Source organism: Lactuca saligna, chromosome 6 (genome assembly GCF_052625555.1).
Source record: "Lactuca saligna cultivar CGN05327 chromosome 6, ASM5262555v1, whole genome shotgun sequence".
NCBI classification, from domain to species: domain Eukaryota; kingdom Viridiplantae; phylum Streptophyta; class Magnoliopsida; order Asterales; family Asteraceae; genus Lactuca; species Lactuca saligna.
Window position 1 is genome coordinate 45,554,910 of NC_136422.1, and position 19,313 is coordinate 45,574,222.

At 40.7% G+C, this 19,313-nt stretch overlaps 1 protein-coding gene across 1 annotated transcript; it reads left to right on the forward strand.

The window, feature by feature from the left end:
* The first annotated feature begins 1,606 nt into the window (after nt 1-1,606).
* LOC145001589 (GDSL esterase/lipase At5g22810-like) lies at nt 1,607-3,474 on the forward strand. The gene is made up of 5 exons (XM_078960952.1): nt 1,607-2,002; nt 2,076-2,209; nt 2,311-2,544; nt 2,748-3,003; nt 3,083-3,474. Exons 1-5 carry the CDS (start codon nt 1,738-1,740, stop codon nt 3,274-3,276), a joined length of 1,083 nt encoding a protein of 360 aa, XP_078817078.1. The 5' UTR covers nt 1,607-1,737; the 3' UTR covers nt 3,277-3,474.
* Nucleotides 3,475-19,313: the final 15,839 nt, after the last annotated feature.

Sequence of the window (19,313 nt, forward strand, 5' to 3'; positions counted from 1 at the left end):
CATCTTCTCAACTCTTGCAATGGGTTCTTCAGATATTTTATGTTGAACTTTTCGTATTGTCAACCCTTTACGACCACCCGTCAATGTTGATTTCATGATTTGATTTTTGTATGAGTTAGAATTGTACAATGCCCACCCCCAAATATATGAATTTATCAACGTTTAAATGGAAACTATTTTCATTTTATGGCACTACTCATTAGTAGGCACAGTGTCCCCCCCCCCCCTAAAAAACTAATGAAGAAGTATCTACGCCTTTAGTGTCAAAGATAATTGGTAGCTTGTTAAGGGAACGGACATGACTAGACATTGGTCTTGAGTTGAAAATGTAACCGTGGTTTATAATCCGGAAAGAGAATCAAAATCAGGTTTGGCTATAAACCGACGTCGAGGTGGATTAAGAACCGAAGATTATTGTGTGTCTTCCCGTCCAAATGGTATGATAGAATGATACCTCATAGGACTTGTCTAACATGGAGTAGGGTTGGGCAAGATATCTCCTAACAGTTATCATATCAGTACCCTACCAATATTCAGAGAATAATCGCGAAAGAAAAAAGTTTGAGGCACCGATAATTGTTACAGATAAATTGTCGATACTGAGTCCACAGGTTGAGTGTCGGGGCCGAAATCAAAACTCCGTAGCGACAACCGAAGGGGAAAATCTCCAACTCAAAGTGAGGTCTGGTAGCGAGATGATACGCCCACAACACCGAAGGTAATGAGGTTTAAGCAAAATACAATTAATAATGACATCATGAAGTTCTGATCAGTGAATAATTGAATATCCCCACTATTTGATTTTCTTGACATTTTTAGTTGATGTTTGGCACCAAAAAATCATTTCGTCTTTGAAAAGAACTGTAATCACAGACATATACACATATAACGAACTGGATTATTTCGTTGAAAAGAATTGTAGGCAAATATATGGTTTTAATATTGGAGGGAAATTTAGCCGATTAGCTTTTTCTCATAAATTAATATGATTAAAAAAATTATAAAAACTGATTAAAAATGTTTAAAAATAAATTTGGGTAAATTTGATATTTTAAAAGATTAAGAAGGATAAATACGATATTTATAGTTTAAAATATGATATTTAAATGTTTAGTAAGGACATATATGAAATCTTTTTTTTTTAAATGAAAAATTATAATACTAAATAAATAAGCTAACTATTATAAAATACATATGATAAGTCATTTGATGTCAAACAAATCAATGTGAAAATGCTTTAACAAACCACCAAATATACATGGAATTTCAAATACTAAAAATCAAAGTAGTCGACTAACATTCTGTCAAAATCAAATAGAAATGCAAAGTTGGCATTTTATTTTTAACTGTCGTTCTCTTTTTCAAACAATTATGGCACTAAATGCGAATTTTATGTTACAAGTATTTTGTTGCTAGGCTAGTTGGTTAAGACAAGTAGTAGTATCCATCATGTAAAGTTATTAACTCATTTAATTAGCATAGTCTACATTAAAAATATTTGTTTGTTTTGAGACAAAAAATACAATTTACTCTATTTGATCATTATCTTCCATATATAAGTTTCCTCCATCTAAAAAATACAATTTACTCTATTCATTATCTTCTATATACAAGTTATATAAGTTTCCTCTATCTAAAAAATACAATTTACTATTCATTATCTTCTATATACAAGTTTCCTTCGTAGACATATATTATAGCACTGCCTAGTTTCCCTTTCGAGAATACATTCACAAAATGTCAACTAGTGAAACATCATATTGGAGAGTTGATTTTCTTCTTGTATTATATGTGGGTATTTTACATCTATCAAATACAAAAGGAGACATTCAGCCATTAATTCCAGGAATCATGGTATTCGGAGACTCTATTGTTACAGTCGGAAACAATAACCACCTCACAACCGTTGTACAATCAAACTTCCCTCCATACGGTAGAGACTTCATGAACCAGCTCCCCACTGGTCGCTTTTGTAACGGAAAACTCGCCTTGGATTTCACTTGTAAGTATTTTATGATAAAATTATCACCATCACATGTTACAATTATTGTATATATTTCGTACTTTATGTACAGGTGAGAACCTTGGATTACCAAAATACCCTCCTGAAATACTAAACAAAGAATTAGCTAAAGGGGAGAATCTCTTAGTTGGAGCCAACTTTGCATCTGGTGGCTCGGGATATTATGAGACCACTGCCAGGCTATATGTAAGACCAAGTTTCCCTTGTTACAATGACTTTAACATCATGTAAGAAACTGATATATAATTAGAATATAATCCATTTTAGTTTTTTTGATATATAATTAGAACACGATCCCATTGAGCAAGCAAGTTGAGTATTACAAGGAGTACCAGATAAAGCTGGTGGATGTTGCAGGGTTATCGAATGCAACTTCAATAATCAAAGGTTCAATATACCTTGTGAGCGCTGGAACTAGCGACTTTGTCCAAAATTACTATGTCAATCCATTCCTATACGAAGTCTACACACCTTACCAATTTTCAGACATCCTTATACAAGCCTACTCCCATTTCGTCCAGGTTAAAAAAAAAAAGATTTTAACACTCGAATTCTGGTTTACGTTAATAAAATCGTATGGCGTAACTTTTTTTTTTTGTTGTTTTAAATTGTTTGAAATAGTTTGTTACACTTATATATGGGGTTACAAACAATAAAGGGTGTATATCTTTTTCGAAATATATTCCATATATAACTTTCAAGAAACTTGAATTATTTTTCTCAGGAACTATATAGGCTAGGAGCAAGAAAGATCGGAGTGTCGACATTGCCACCAATTGGGTGCCTACCAGCATCTATTACACTATTTGGTAAAGGTTGCAATGAATGTGTCACAAAGATGAACTCGGTAGCCCAATACTTCAATAAAAAGCTCAACGCCACATCTAATATACTAAAGGCGAAACTCTCAGGCCTTAATATAGCGGTGCTCAATGTCTACAAACCTCTTTATAACCTGATTCAGAAACCTAACGATTTTGGTATACGATTGAAGCGTAAAATTTGTTAATGCATGCATCTTGTATATACATATAGTAATGTAATGATTCGTATTTTTAGGGTTCTTTGAAGTACGGAAGGCGTGTTGTGGTACAGGTTTGCTGGAGACATCGTTTCTATGCAATGAGAAGTCACCAGGGACGTGTGCTAATGCCACGGGATATATTTTCTGGGATGGGTTTCATCCATCGGAGGCAACAAACAAGATCTTGGCAAACGAGTTGCTCCTCGATGCCATGTCTCTTTTGTCATGAATCATAATGGATCATAATGGCCTAGATCGGATCGAATTTGTATACAATGGTACAAACATAATGGAAAATCAAAATGGTATTTGCACAAACTTGCTTAATATTAAAAGTGGTGCATACCAAAATCATAATGTAAATGAAAATTACAATTGTATCCGTTGACTCTTCATTTGTTAAAATTGATATATGATATTAAATGAATTGTGCAAGTTGGCATGTTTGTAACTAATTTATGTTAGGATTGAAAATGACGAAACAAATATATGAGTCGCGTCCGGATTAATTTTTTATGAGATTTTCTAATATGTGTCCTAAGGACACAAATAAGAAGCATTAATTGATGATATATATTATCATTATTAATTGTAAAATACATTAATTATGAAAAATATCACCATAATTAAATGTGAAATAATTAATAATCTCTATAATAAATATATTTCGAATTTAACTATGGTAATATTTTTCATAATTAATATTTTTTATATGTGCTTTTAGAGCGCAAATTAGAAAATCCCATCTTTCATAGCTTATCAACCTATTAAAGAATGACCCTCCAACCTGAAAACACAATGGTTGCTACCCCTATGTAAAACCATAATAATCCTCCCTTAAATCCTCAAAAACACAATGGATCGATAATGGATTTTTACATCCTATAGTTGTTATTAATCATCATTAGTTATCGCTGGATACAAATCTAAGGATAATAAATTTTAGAACTATATTTTATTCTGTTATGTTGATTCTTGAAACTCTTTTTGAACATCCCCAACATTGGTTGAAATCCATTTTAGTAGTTATGATCACAAAAATATTAAATTATTTTGATTGTTCTTGATCCATTCTTTGGTTTTTCTTAACGTATTAGCGATTTATAATTATAATTTCTATTAAAGTGTTATTATTGTTATTAGTCACAAAAATATTAAATTATTTTGATTGTTCTTGCCAGATTTAAATTGTGGTTGAATGTCTGAATGTTCTCATTATTTTCCATCTGAATGGGATGTATGTTTGGTGGCCAAATTCTGAGCCTAAATCTATGTAGTACTTATGGTTCTATTTTCTTGTAGTTTTCTTGTAATATTACAAATATATTGACAATACAAATATATAAAGCCCAGTGGGAGATGGAGCATAAAAACAATCGGCCCAGTAGGGCTTGGCTTCCTTGGCCCAACAATCTTAGCATACCATTGATAAAGCTGACACAAACCCAATGAGAGGGAGTCCAACCTGCGTTTCAGCCCATCATGATAAATTGTCCCACCATCAGCAAGCCTAAGACGACGAAGAAGACACCTATGAGTCCCTCCCTCTCCGCCTGCATGTGGTTGCAACTTGCAAGTTGCAACACCCCACCCGACCACCCCAACATTGGTGGGTGACGCCCGAAATTTTTTTCTTACAGATTTTTTCCAATAACTCTTAGATTTAGATCAAAATTATTTCACAATTTTCTTTGTGTATTTGTATTTTATGTTTTTAATATGGGAAAATGAATCGTGAGGGTAATAAACTATTCTTTTTGTTTATATTTGATTATTTTTGGTTTTTTGTACTCTATTTACCATTGAACTTGTTTTTGGAGTTCCAAAATACCATTGCAACCTCCTATTGAAGGTTTACGGCGACTTTATCACCTTTGGCGGCTCTCTGCTCATCTTCTCAGGCGAGCCTCCGAAAAATATGAGTTTTTCGGCTATTTCAAACCCACAAATCAAGATCAAAACCCACAAAAAACAATGCTCGATTGTTCTTCTCTATTTTCCAAATCTTCAAATCGAAAAAAAAATGCGTAAATGAAATCGATTTTCAATTATGATTTTTCACACCGTGTCAGTTTTTAGATCTAGTACATCATAACCCAAAAAGAAATCTATAAAAAATCAAAACCCACAAAAACCAAGTTTCAATATACAAAAATCAACCTTCAAGAACACACAAAGATCGAAGGCTTTGAGTTTTTCTTGTGTTCTTGAGTTCGGAGTTCAATAAACAAAAACCCTTAAACTCATTCAAAGATCAAAGTGTTTTTCTTTTCCTTGAAATCGATTTTCTTTTTGTCTTCTTGAGTCTTGACTTCGTAATTTCCAGAAATCAGATCAAATCGAATTTTTCCATAAATGATTTCGATTTTCTGGGTAGGACCTTCAAGAACAAATGAAATTGATTTTCTAGGAAGATGACTTTTCATGTGAAATCATTTCCTGGGTTAAGAAATTAAGATCTTCATCGTCTTCTTGAGTGCTGAGTTCGTGACTTCCATAAATGAAGACGGATTAAACCGATTTTTTCCACAAATGAAATCGATTTTTTGGGTAAGAGCTTCAAGTACAATTAAAATCAATTTTCTTGGTAGATGTTTGTTCATCTAACGAATGAAGCTTTGATTTTACATTTCAATCTTGGATTTTGAAGCTCGATTTTGAATATGGAATGTGTTCTTCATGTGTAGTCTTCAGATTTGGAAACAGTGTGGAAAATGCTCTTTGATTTTTTATTTCGATCTTGGACTTGAAGTTCGATTCTGGATCTTGGATTTTGAAACTTGATTTTCAATATGGATTTGTTCTTCGCGTGTGTTCTTTTAGATCTGGAAAATGATGGTTTTGGATGGTTTTTCTTGTTGATGTTTGTGCAGGTAAAATCAAGGGGATGGTGGTATGGGAAGATGGTAACCGAAGGTGATGAGGAATGATTCAGAAGAAGAAAGCAAGAACATTTGCCAAGAACACGCCAGAATATTCATTTTTCGTCAAATTCTCGCCGAAGAAGGTGACTCAAGAGTCTCCGAAGAGGACAAGGACACTAGAAACCTTCAATAACAAGTGATAACCAGTCAAAAGGGTTATGATGAATACAGTGGCGAATTTAAAACCTAAAACCACGTTGTTCCTTATTTAACCATGAAACATATAACAAACTAAAATATACTAGTAGCGGGTAGGATTAAAATATCATCATTTTTAGAATTGTATGTGACAAGGGCTTATATCTTCAAATATATTGATAATGCTATCTTAATTGAAACTTTCGAATACATCATTTTCACATGATAAAATTTCATAGTTGGTCGTTCTATTGAATCAACGTGCAACACGTACGCGCAAAAGCCAAAAGTGTTGGCGACGATTCCGTTGTGGGCTTTTGTTTATTATTATTAATTTTTTTTAATTTTAATTTTAATGGATTTGACTAATTTTTGTTGGATAAATAATAAGTGGGTTTTTGTAAAAAATTATTAGGTAGTTCCTTCAAAAAATTTAAGCTAGTTTCCCTAAATTTTTGCAATATAATTAGGTTTGCAATTAAGATAATTGGGTGTGTTCTAGGATCCACCTTGGTATACTATAGTCATGCCCCTGGATGAATACAAACAACAAGTTAGATGGTATATTGCGTTTAATAAAAAAGAACTAAATGTGAGTAAAATCAACAATACCCTCCAGAGTCATTTTCCCTTTTAATATTCTGGTTAATGTTTTCTTTACGAAGCAAATTAAATCATAGAAACTAATTTTTTTTTTAAATGGTTTATTTTGGTAAAATCCAAAATTGGTTTTAGTTCTTTTTCATTTTAAAATTGTTTTAATAAAAACAACTATTATTTAAAATTGGTTTTAAACAGATCATATAGCAGGTTTGTATGCAGGGAAAATATTTGTAACACATATTGTAACGATGTAAATTTTAAACCAATTTTTTTTTTTTTTTCATTTTTACAATCATTAAAAACATCGAGTAATAATTTAAGTTCCAAGTGTGTATGATCACGCCGGCGCCTTCTCACGGTCCTCGCTAGTACCTGAAACACATCACACAACAACTGTAAGCATAAATGCTTAGTGAGTTCCCCAAAATACAACCTACGCACATACGCCTTTCCAGGCCCTGACCTTCCGGTCCATGTGTCTCAGGGGACTTCCATCCCGATTGGGTGAACCTTCCGGTCCTACCCATGTCAACCTTACGGTCCATTTTACAACGCCTTCCGGCCCATAACATATTCGCCTTCCGGCCCATAATATAATGCCTTCCGACCCATATCAAGCATATCATACATGGCACATATAACGAATAACTTATCACACATAACACATATATCTCATAGCATATCTGACCTTCCGGTCACACAGTCAAACCCTTCCGGGTACAGTATAGTGAGCAGAGTCACCTCGTATATCTCGATAACTCGTGAACCCTGGAAATCACTCGTGCTCGAACCCCCGAGCTATAATCCTCCTATAATATCACATATCTATAATTAATACTTGTACCACTAAGGTTGACCATCCCTATCAAGTCAACACTGGTCAACTTTGGTCAACAGTCATTGGTCAATTTGACTGGACTCGGCGAGTGCACTAGAGCGACTCGGCGAGTCTACGCGTTTTCACCAACTCGCAAGGATTTCCCCTTGACACGTCGAGTACTCCCCTGACTCGACGAGTTCCACCTGGTCATGAATCACGGGGCCACCGAGACTCAACTCGCCGAGTCGCAAGGATAACTCGGCGAGTCCCAACTTGACTCGGTCCACTTGTCAATCCCTCTCTAACTCTCTGTGACTCACTGAGTCACCCATAACTCGGCAGGACTACTCACTGGGTGGTTTTAAGGACAATCTTCAAGCTACTCGTCGAGTCTGTTCTTCAGACTCGGCGAGTCCATGCCATGCATCAGCTAAAACTTGCTTCTGTGGTCAGATCCGTTCCATACACACATAGATATGGCCTTCCCAAGCTCATTTATCACGTAAAGTCTCAGTCTTGGCTGCCATGCAATACTTACAAGGCTCTTTTTGGGGAAATAACCTCTAATATGGCAACCCTAGTCTCCAACTCTAAAGAATAGTGTAACATCCCGGAATAGCATGAGTAGATTTGAAGGGCTAAAAGTGTAAATCTTGAAGGGCGACTCGGCGAGTCCATGGATAGACTCGGCGAGTAGAGTCGCGACTTTGGTCGCGTGTCAAGCGACCTACTCAGCGAGTCCAAAGATGGACTCGGCGAGTAGGTGCTGGGCGAAGAAAACCCTAAATCCGGGGAATGATCCCTATATAAAGATCATTATGTTTCCTCCACAGCCTCCTTGATCCCCCTTGAGTCCCAGAAACCCTAATTTCGTGGAGGAACCCCATTGTTGAGCAAATTGGAGCTTGGAGAGGTGTTGTTGAAGAAATCTTGAAGGAGAAGAGGCTTGGATCAAAGGGTTTTGCTTGAATTCGAGTTTCATTGCTGTTGGGGCATTCCTTGGAGGCAATATTTCGTCCGTGGGCTGTGTTCTCTTAGATTCTCATTTTGGGGTTGTGTGGGAAGCTTAGTTGTGTGGCATCTTGAGTTTGAAGGATGGATCTGAGGTTGCTACCTCAGATCTGGAGTGGAGAAGATCTTAAGAGCATTAAAGCCCCTATTCTTGTGTTGTTAATGGATCTATCATGTCCCAAACCTTAGTTCTAAGGTGAATAAGGCCTAGATCTCTTTGGATTCACGTAAAGTTTGCCATTTTACGTGATGGATGGATTGTAGGAGGTTGGATCTATGTTTTGGATCAATTGCATGCCCTGCAGTGCTTCTGAATTGATTCAGACCGGTGATACTCGGCGAGTCACATGGGTGGACTCGACGAGTTGCTTGAAGATGGCCTGGAACTCGGCGAGTTGGAAGAACAACTCGGCGAGTAGGTTGAAGATAGCCTCAGACTCGGCGAGTCTGTTCTTGGACTCAGCGAGTCTTGTCGAAGAGTCCCAATATTTTCTGGTTGAGTCGAGAATCGGTGAGTCAAGGGATGACTCGGTGAGTTGGGTGCGAGTGGACTTAGAGTTGTTGGACTCGGCGAGTCTTGCGGTGACTCGGCGAGTCTTGCGGTGACTCGGCGAGTTGGGTCGCTGATTGAGGGAAGTTCTGAGCATAGGGACTCGGCGAGTAGGGTCAGTTGGGGGTTGACTTTGACTTTGTCCAAGGTTGACCAGTTGTCTTCCAGGGGTATTTTGGTAATTAAGGGAATTTATTGAATTGAATGTTTTGGTGTTCAGTGGAGGAGTTTGTGTCAGAGTTGGAGCAGCGGGATCTTATCCTTTCATCCGGTAGTTTCGAGGTGAGTTATCCTCACTATATCAACAGGGTCTAAGGCACCAAGGTCGGCCCTTATCGGATTGAGATCCGGGTAGTTGTTGTTACTCCGTTGTTGTGATATGCTTGCATTACTGAGAGTTAGGACGGTATATGTTAGAGACCTGACTGAGATCGGTATCCTGAGGGATAGGGAGATGCTATGCTAATGACCTGTTAGGTCGGTACCCTACTTAGAGTATGTTATGCTATGTGATCTGCTAGATCGGCTTGTTTGAATGTGAACTGTTATATGATTATATGTTTATGTGTACATGGTTGTTTGGACTGGAGATGGGTTGAGGCGGTCCTGCTTTGTGCTGTAGGCCAAGATACTCAGGGCGGACCGGTTGTTCCGAAGGCCCAGCGAGCGGTCCGGATATGCTGTAGGCCCCACGTGGGCGGACCAGACGTGTCGAGGCTCGGAGACTGGACCAGGTCGACTGAAGGCCCGATGCGGGCGGACCAGTCATACTGTAGACTCAGAGAGCGGACCAGGCGAGTTGAAGGCCCAATGCGGGCGGACCAACCACACTGTAGACTCGAGGTATTTGATTAGACTCGGAGGGTGGACCAGGTGGACTGAAGGCCCGTCATGGAGGACCAGTCCCACAGTAGACCCGTTATGCATGTCTGTTCTGTGATTCGTTATGAGATAGAGTGATGTGTGTATGGTATTCGTGGTTGATATTTTGGGGGTATCTCACTAAGCTTTCGGGCTTACAGTTGTGGTTTAATGTTTTCCAGGTTCTTCAGGAGACTGTGGCAAGGTGAAGGCGTGATCGTACCGCTCCTCATGATTTTGTAGCAATGTGATTCTGGGAATACTCTAAATGATTTGTAATGAAAACCTTTTGTAAACGATTTAATGTAATCGGGTTGTTTTTTTAAAAAAAATTTAATTGGCTGGATTTTTCGGTCGTTACAAGTTGGTATCAGAGCCTTGGTTTGAGTGAATTAGAGGAACACTTGTGTGACTCCAGTCTCAAATCGAGGAGGGTTTTCAAAAGGGAATTTAAAATGGTTTTCAAAATAAGTAAAGGAGGACGCGGAGGTACGATCAGCCGGAGCCGGTAAGTAACCCCAAAATACCATACATGATATTTGTTTTATTGAGCTTTGATAGAACGGCATGCTAGAGTTAGGCTAGGGATCTTCAGGATTTCTTGATGTGTTGCCTGATTTATGATGCCTGCTAGCCTAGGGTTTCCTTGTGAGAGATTTCTAGTGTTCCTCTAGTTGTGAGGATAGAGCGTTGTTATGTATATTTGTCTCTAGGGTGTTGTGGAAGTACTTCATACAAATATGGGTAGGTGTGGAATGTAGTATGGGCCCGTACTACTGAAAGCACAGGACCCATACGCGTATCGGGGAAACCATGACCTCTAGGGCTGGGTTGGGAGTTGGTTCCCGGATAGTGGGAAGTGTCTGAGATTTCTGGTGGTTTATTTTCAGTATGGAGACTTCAGGACACGCTGGGAGTGGATTCGGGTCAGGATCAGGAGCAGGAGAGGGAGTTCCGGGTGGGTCTGTACAGCCCGAGGTTGTTAGTAAGATGAGTACGCACGAGTTGGATGCGAGGATTCGTGAGATCCTACATGATGAGGTTCCTGCATTGTTTCAGGCTGAGCTGCCGGAGTTGTTTGGGTCGATCAAGACCGCCATGGTGGAGTATTTTGATGAGCGCTATGCGGCTCTCACGGAGACGGCTGCCGCGGCGGCTACAGCAGCTGTAGCAGTGGCAGGGGGAGGAGCTAGTAGAGGTTTTCAATATCAGGACTTCAATAATACGAAGCCTCCCACCTTTGATGGAGTTCAGGATCCGATCGTTGCTATGAGATGGTTATCAGATGTGGAGGGATGTTTCTTCACGTGTTCATGCCCTGCTGATCAGAGGGTGAGGTGCGCTCTGAACCTGTTAAGGCTCGGGGCAAAGGATTGGTGGAGATTGACCACGGGGTCATACACGGATGCACAGAGGGCTGCGATTTCATGGGATCAGTTCAGAGAGATGTTCAGTACTCGTTATGTTCCGCAAGTTGAGAGGGAGAGGTTGGCTCAGGAGTTCCTCGAGCTGAAGCAGGATTCGGAGTCGGTGACGGAAATCACCAGGATGTTTACTGAGAGGGCGATGTTTTGCCCTAAGTTCGCTTCGGAGTAGGCTCAGATGTCCCGATATTTGAGTATGCTAAAGAGAGACATCAGGCAGTTTGTGTCTGCGCAGAGGTGCGAGACCTTGTTAGAGTTGCAGGAGGCTGCCAGGCGGTGTGAGTTAGAGATTGAGTTGCAGGTGCGTGAGCTGAGGCAAGCTCCGGTTCAGTCACAGCCAGCGACGAAACGGTCTAAGACCGTTGATTCTAGGATGCATGATCAGGGTAGCCACGTTTGTGGAAAGTGTGGAAGGGGTCACGCCGGAGTCTGTCGGTCCGGTGGTGCATGCCGCAAGTGCGGAAAGGATGGGCATTATGCGAGGGATTATTGGCAATCGGTGCCGGTTCGGGATTTGAGGATATGTTATCATTGTCATCAGGTTGGACACTTGAGGGTCAATTGTCCATAGCTTGCTGCAGGGCCGGTGCGGGCTCCAGTATCGGCCACGTTGAGGATCACAGGTGGAGGTCAGGATGGAGCGGAGCCCCCAAGGGCTTAGGGTCGTGCTTTTCGGTTTGTTGTTGCGGGTATGTTTCTTTCCTGTTGTCTTGATTATTTATGATTATTGTGGGATATCGTTTATCTGCTAGTCTCATTGGATGGTTATGGGTTTGCGTTTCGGGTTTTAGTGTGGTATCCATTGTTCCGTGAGGGTTGGGCGAGTTGTGTTCGAGATTTCGTTTTGGTACCCTTTGTTCCTTAAAGGATCGGTATGGTTAGGGATTAGTGCTTCGAGCTATCGTTGATTATCCTTGTGAGGATTAGTGGCGGATGCGGCGTTGGTTTGAAGGCCGGGTAGCTTCTGCAGTCTAAGGAATGGATAGTTAAAGATTGGGTTCCTTTCGAGCGGGTTGTTCAGTGTGGAAATATGTTTTTATGAAAGTTGTTAGCGCTGGTGAGGAACTAATTGCGTGTAAGTGTTGTTTTTCTCTGCATTGTTGTTTTAGGAGATTGGTGATGGCGACCGGTGGTTAATCGTCAGTGTCTTAAGTGGGGGAGAATTGGAAATTCTCCGGATGGTCGTTAGGCTTGAGAGGTTGGTTAGCTGCTTTGGGAATTCAGCGGTATTTCGATCAGCCGAGAGCAGGCTCGTATGGGTGAGTAGCAGGCGTGCGGGGCGGAATACAGACCTAGGGCATTTGATTATGGAAGGCCTGGGAGCAGGCCGGGATCGAGTATGTATGATGAAGTTAGAGTTCGGAACCCCTAGAGGGCTAGAACGGTATGCACGAGAGGACTCCCCGAAGAGATAGCTCGGAATGATGAATTCTAGTTGAGCGGTCCGGATAGACTGAAGGCCGGTAGGCGTACCAGTCAGGCCGAAGGCTCGTAGGACGGTCCAGTTAGACTGAAGGCACTGTGAGCGGTCCAGATTGGCTGAAGGTTCTGAGAGTGGTCCAGATTGGCTGAAGGCCTGGTGAGGCGGTCCAGTCATGCTGAAGACTCTGCGGGTACTGTTGGATCGGTTCGAGGTTATGGATTGTGTATGTTGCCGTATGATTGCATTGGAAGGTTTGGCCCCGGGTAGTGATCTTGATCAGTGAAGATAGTGCATGGGATTAAGAGTCCCTACGTTGAGAGTCAGATTAGTTGGGTCGAATGGATATCGGGTGCGCTTTAAAGAGGTAGTGTAGCGTGGGGTGAGCACCATAGTACCTGTCATGGTGACAGGGCGGGCGAGTGGTTTCCTTGGTAAGGAAAGAGGGAGGAATGAAATTCCGAAAGGGAGTGCGAATTCACGGAAGTGAAAACGGCAGTGTAGAGTTATGATTGGAGTGGTCCGACGGTGGTTTTTGAGTAGCGTGTATGCAGCAGTGGAATAAAAGCTCATCCGACTAGAGATGTCTGCTCAGGGCGCGGAGGGAATTCCGCAGGCGTAAAGCTAAGGGGGGGTTCGGAAGGGATGCAGGGAGAGAGTATTGGACTCTCAGTGAGATTCTGATCAGGGTTTTGGGTATGTATTAGTGGTTCATCCTGGAGGGATGTTTGAGGATATCATCAGTGTATCGGGTTTTCCAAACCTGAGGGTGCTTGAGCTAGTTCAGCATGTGTGTGTGATTGCAAGAGGAGAACTCGTGGGAGTTGCTCCGGGATTGAAGAATGGGTCTTTCAGTCGTCATGGAATGGATAGAGTGGGATTCGGATCGGGGATCCGATGGTTCATGATCTTCTAGCCATATGTGTCAAGTGAATGATGAGAATTGGAGCAGTAAGGCATCATGGATAATTCTCGGTTGTGAGTGCGCCTATCGGAGGGTACAGCCGGTGCCCGGTTTGAGACGGTGGTCAGGACACCGTAAGGAAAGAGAAGGTGAGTTGAGTTTCGTAGGGTATGCCTTGAGGGACCTGGTCCGGTTAAAGCCAGGAGGCGCGTTGTGGGAGTCTTTGGAATTGAGTTGCCGTAAGCTTCGAGGACGAAGCCTAATTTAAGTGGGGGAGAATTGTAACATCCCGGAATAGCAAGAGTAGAGTTGAAGGGCTAAAAGTGTAAATCTTGAAGGCCGACTCGGCGAGTCCATGGATGGACTCGGCGAGTAGAGTCGCGACTTTGGTCGCGTGTCAAGCGACCTACTCGGCGAGTAGGTGCTGGGCGAAGAAAACCCTAAATCCGGGGAATGAGCCCTATATAAAGATCATTATGTTTCCTCCACAGCCTCCTTGATCCCCCTTGAGTCCCAGAAACCCTAATTTCGTGGAGGAACCCCATTGTTGAGCAAATTGGAGCTTGGAGAGGTGTTGTTGAAGAAATCTTGAAGGAGAAGAGGCTTGGATCAAAGGGCTTTGCTTGAATTCGAGTTTCATTGCTGTTGGGGCATTCCTTGGAGGTAATATTTCGTCCTTGGGCTGTGTTCTCTTAGATTCTCATTTTGGGGTTGTGTGGGAAGCTTAGTTGTGTGGCATCTTGAGTTTGAAGGATGGAGCTATCATGTACCTAACCTTAGTTCTAAGGTGAATAAGGCCTAGATCTCTTTGGATTCACGTAAAGTTTGCCACTTTACGTGATGGATGGATTGTAGGAGGTTGGATCTATGTTTTGGATCAATTGCATGGCCTGGAGTGCTTCTGAATTGATTCAGACCGGTGATACTCGACGAGTCACATGGGTGGACTCGACGAGTTGCTTGAAGATGGCCTGGAACTCGGCGAGTTGGAAGAACAACTCGGCGAGTAGGTTGAATATAGCCTCAGACTCGGCGAGTCTTGTCGAAGAGTCCTAATATTTTCTGGTTGAGTCGAGAATCGGTGAGTCAAGGGATGACTCGGTGAGTTGGGTGCGAGTGGACTCAGAGTTGTTGGACTTGGCGAGTCTTGCGGTGACTCAGCGAGTTGGGTCGCTGATTGAGGGAAGTTCTGAGCATAGGGACTCGACGAGTCATTGGGTTGACTCGGCGAGTAGGGTCAGTCGGGGGTTGACTTTGACTTTGTCCAAGGTTGACCAGTTGTCTTCCAGGGGTATTTTGGTAATTAAGGGAATTTATTGAATTGAATGTTTTGGTGTTCAGTGGAGGAGTTTGTGTCAGAGTTGGAGCAGCGGGATCTTATCCTTTCAGCCAGCAGTTTCGAGGTGAGTTATCCTCACTATATCAACAGGGTCTAAGGCACCAAGGCCGGCCCTTATCGGATTGAGATTCGGGTAGTTGTTGTTACTCCGTTGTTGTGATATGCTTGCATTACTGAGAGTTAGGACGGTATATGTTAGAGACCTGACTGAGATCGGTATCCTGAGGGATAGGGAGATGCTATGTTAATGCCCTGTTAGGTCGGTACCCTGCTTAGAGTATGTTATGCTATGTGATTTGCTAGATCGGCTTGTTTGAATGTGAACTGTTATATGATTATATGTTTATGTGTACATGGTTGTTTGGACTGGAGATGGGTTGAGGCGGTCCTGCTTTGTGTTGTAGGCCAAGATACTCAGGGCGGACCGGTTGTTCCGAAGGCCCAGCGAGCGGTCCGGATATGTTGTAGGCCCCACGCGGGCAGACCAGACGTGCCGAGGCTCGGAGAGTGGACCAGGTCGACTGAAGTCCCGATGCGGGCGGACCAGTCATACTGTAGACTCAGAGAGTGGACCAGGCAAGTTGAAGGCCCAATGCGGGCGGACCAACCACACTGTAGACTCGAGGTATTTAAATAGACTCGGAGGGTGGACCAGGTGGACTGAAGGCCCGTCATGGCGGACCAGTCCCACAGTAGACCCGTTATGCATGTCTGTTCTGTGATTCGTTATGAGATAGAGTGATGTGTGTATGGTATTCGTGGTTGATATTTTGGGGGTATCTCACTAAGCTTTCGGGCTTACAGTTGTGGTTTAATGTTTTCCAGGTTCTTCAGGAGCTGTGGCAAGGCGAAGGCGTGATCGTACCGCTCCTCATGATTTTGTAGCAATGTGATTCTGGGAATACTCTAAATGATTTGTAATGAAAACCTTTTTGTAAACGATTTAATGTAATCGGGTTGTTTTTAAAAAAAAAAAATTAGTTGGCTGGATTTTTCGGTCGTTACAAATGGACATAAAGCATATCATTTGGGGCCTTCTGGACCTGCTAAGGTCCAGATCTAGGTTCCATATCTCCATGGGACCTTTCACACTTCAAATCCAAGTCAAATAAGGCAAGAAGAAACCCTAGATTTGACATATCAACCAAAACACGAAGATTAGCTCTGAAAGTTACCTCAAGAAGCTTCCCTTAATGAAATAGAAGCAGATCCAAGCTCCCCAACTCTTCTAGCTTGATCTTCTCCTTCCTTTCTTGCAACAACACACAAATTGGTGAACAAATAGCCTCTTATCTCACTCACAAGGACTCTCAGCTGCTTTGGTGCACTCAAGGCTCAAGGTGGCCGCAATGAGGGGCCATAAGGTCCTTTAAATAGGGCTTAGGACCGGAAAATTAGGGTTTCATTAAACAGCGCGGACTCGCCGAGTCCAGATGCGAACCTTCGTCCAAAACCGCGACCCGACTCGACGAGTTCGACCTCCAACTCGTCGAGTCCCCTCACAAAATACCAAAAATATGAAATTAAAGATACCTGGAGATCCGGGCTGTTACACATATTTTTTGTAACCTTAGAATACTATCAACACTCTAAATTTAAAACTTGTCATCCAATCCTTGTTACAATTTATATGCATAATTTTAGATATTGTTAGACCTAGCCATACTACCTCCCTAAGGTGAAGCTTTTGGCTTTTGGTTAGACCTAAGCAAAAGTTCAAACGTTCTGAATTAGACGATTTATAGATGGCCCTGGTCAAACCTCAACACAAAGCAAGGACAAGACTAAACATGTCATTCTTGAATCTTGACACTATCTTTGTTGAAAGAGTCTCATAGACATCTAAAAATTATATAGGTATACAATTGGTACTTACTACCAATTGGTTCAACATATCATGGGAATAGTATGAATAATCATTCGGTGCATATCTTAGCCTTTATAAAGTTTAGACAAAACTGCAAAAATGGTCCCTGTAGTATGCATTTTTCTGGGTTTTAGTCAAAACCTCGACTTTTTTGGTTTCGTGGTCTTTTTGAGCATGTTTGTATGTGGAAAAAGTACCCTGACTTAACATCCGTTAGATTGCTTCTGTTAACCCCCTCATGTGCCCCCCATGTGAGGGCAAATCCATCTTTTTGCATTTGGGGACCATTTTTGCAAAGAAAACAAAAATGTATACCTAACATGCTGAATTTGACAATGGAGGAGATTGGGTATAGATCACTGTTATCACATTATTGATTCCACATGTAGTTCCTAAATATCATCGATTTGTAATTTCTTTGTTATGCTTTTCGTAAATGATGCAGAATTATCATTGTTATCTAATTTGATGCAACTAAAGACTTATGTGTTTAATCATTCATTATGTGGCTTTAGAAGGCAATGCTTTGCTTCATTATTCAAATCCATTTCCACCTCTTACACTCCCACTACCAGGTATCCATGATCGCAATTGCGTTAGTTGCTCCATTGATAATCCTTATTTATAGTATATTGAATTCACACCCATATGTGAATTCATTGTTAACTTAGGCCAATTCCATACCAAGAACCCAATTTATCCTCATTAATTTCATCGAACACTTGGTGGGAATTTAGAAACTTGAAAATTTTTAGGCACTGCGGGTCTTCATCATCACATCAAATATAAGCTTGAAAAGCTATTTTGTGTTTCAATTCAATCTCCAAATCTTCTTCTGTAATATATATTACAGTGAGAATGCAATACATTCAGGAAAAAAAATCAAAGAATCCTTGTTGATCGAAAGGCTTTTGTGGTCTTTTATTTAATATTTCTGTGAGTAATGCATTCAGTTCATCAAAGAACAGGAATAATCAGGTGTTTTCTCGATCCGATGTCTCCTATCCCTGATTCAAGATTTGAAATTTAGACCAAAAAATTTGAAATCGAACATATAAATATATCTCTATTTGGGGTTCTTAAGATCAGTTCCAATAAAAAGTAATTTGAAAGATTTGTATTAGGGAAATCAAGAAAAGCTTACTGTACCTTATGCCGATTAATGAGGTTTTTCCTTTGCATTTACACCGATCCGGAGTACTTCTGTACACAATCTACCCCATCATCGAATTCAACATGTTACTCAAATGGGATATTCAACATGTCACAATCTTCTTCCCCTGCGTTTGTTTATGTTATCATCTTCTCAGATCTCACCACCCACACATCTTCGTCATCACAACCCATCGCCATTGTCACCATCATCTCATGACCTGAAAAATCAGTTTTGAAGAGAAGATACAAAGACGAGGGAGATGGGTGGAACGCGCATCTGGGTGATTGGGTACATAGGTAAAAAGCATTCGTAAATGGTTGGGTAAAGAAACATCGTAGAAAGCTAAGCAGATAGTGATTTGCAGATTAAGGAGAAGTAATAGTGACGGTTTGCTTTGTTTCAACATTTGTGATGTTAATTTTATTCATCACAGGGGAACATTCTTTTATCGGACCCAAGGCTTTGCGATTTCAAAAGCAACTATGAATTTCGACTTTAACGTATATCCTTGTCTCTGTTGCTTCGATTAGGTTTTTGGATTAGGAATGAGTTTTTTTTTTTTTTTTTTTTTTGCATGTTTAATGGGGCAGAAGGAAGAAGAGGGGAGGTAAGGGATGATGCGTTGACTTTCTTATGCAAAAATGGTCCCTATAAGTAAAAAGATGGAAATACCCTCACGTGTAAAACACATGAGGGGGTTAACAGATTCTTTGTGACGGGAGTTAACTACATGGACTATTTTCACAAACAAACCAATCCAAAAGGACCACAAAACCAAAAAAGTCGAGGTTTGGACTAAAACCCAAAAAAAATGCATAGCACAGGGATCATTTTTGCAATTTTGTCTAAAGCTTATTGTTTAATACCTCTCAAAAGAGGTCTTCAAGCAATGTTCTTGAACTCGAATATAACTTGTATAATTTTGGTGGCATAACACCACTAAGTATGTCGTCCCACTTGACCCTGTGGTTACTAAGACAACCATCATTATGACGTCTTGTAAATTGAGAAATAAATCTCTTAGATATTTTATTTGTAAATAATGAAAGCAAATGACATTGTTAAATATGTTTTGAGTATTTTAAACAATAATAATTTTTTGTTTTGTTGGAAACAATGTATTATATATAAAAGTTTTGAAGTAAATGATCATCAAAGTTTCAAAATTATCATAATTTAGCCACCCAAGTTCAAATCATGCTAATTAAGCCCTTAAAGTCTCAAAATTGTCACAATTTAACCACTAAGA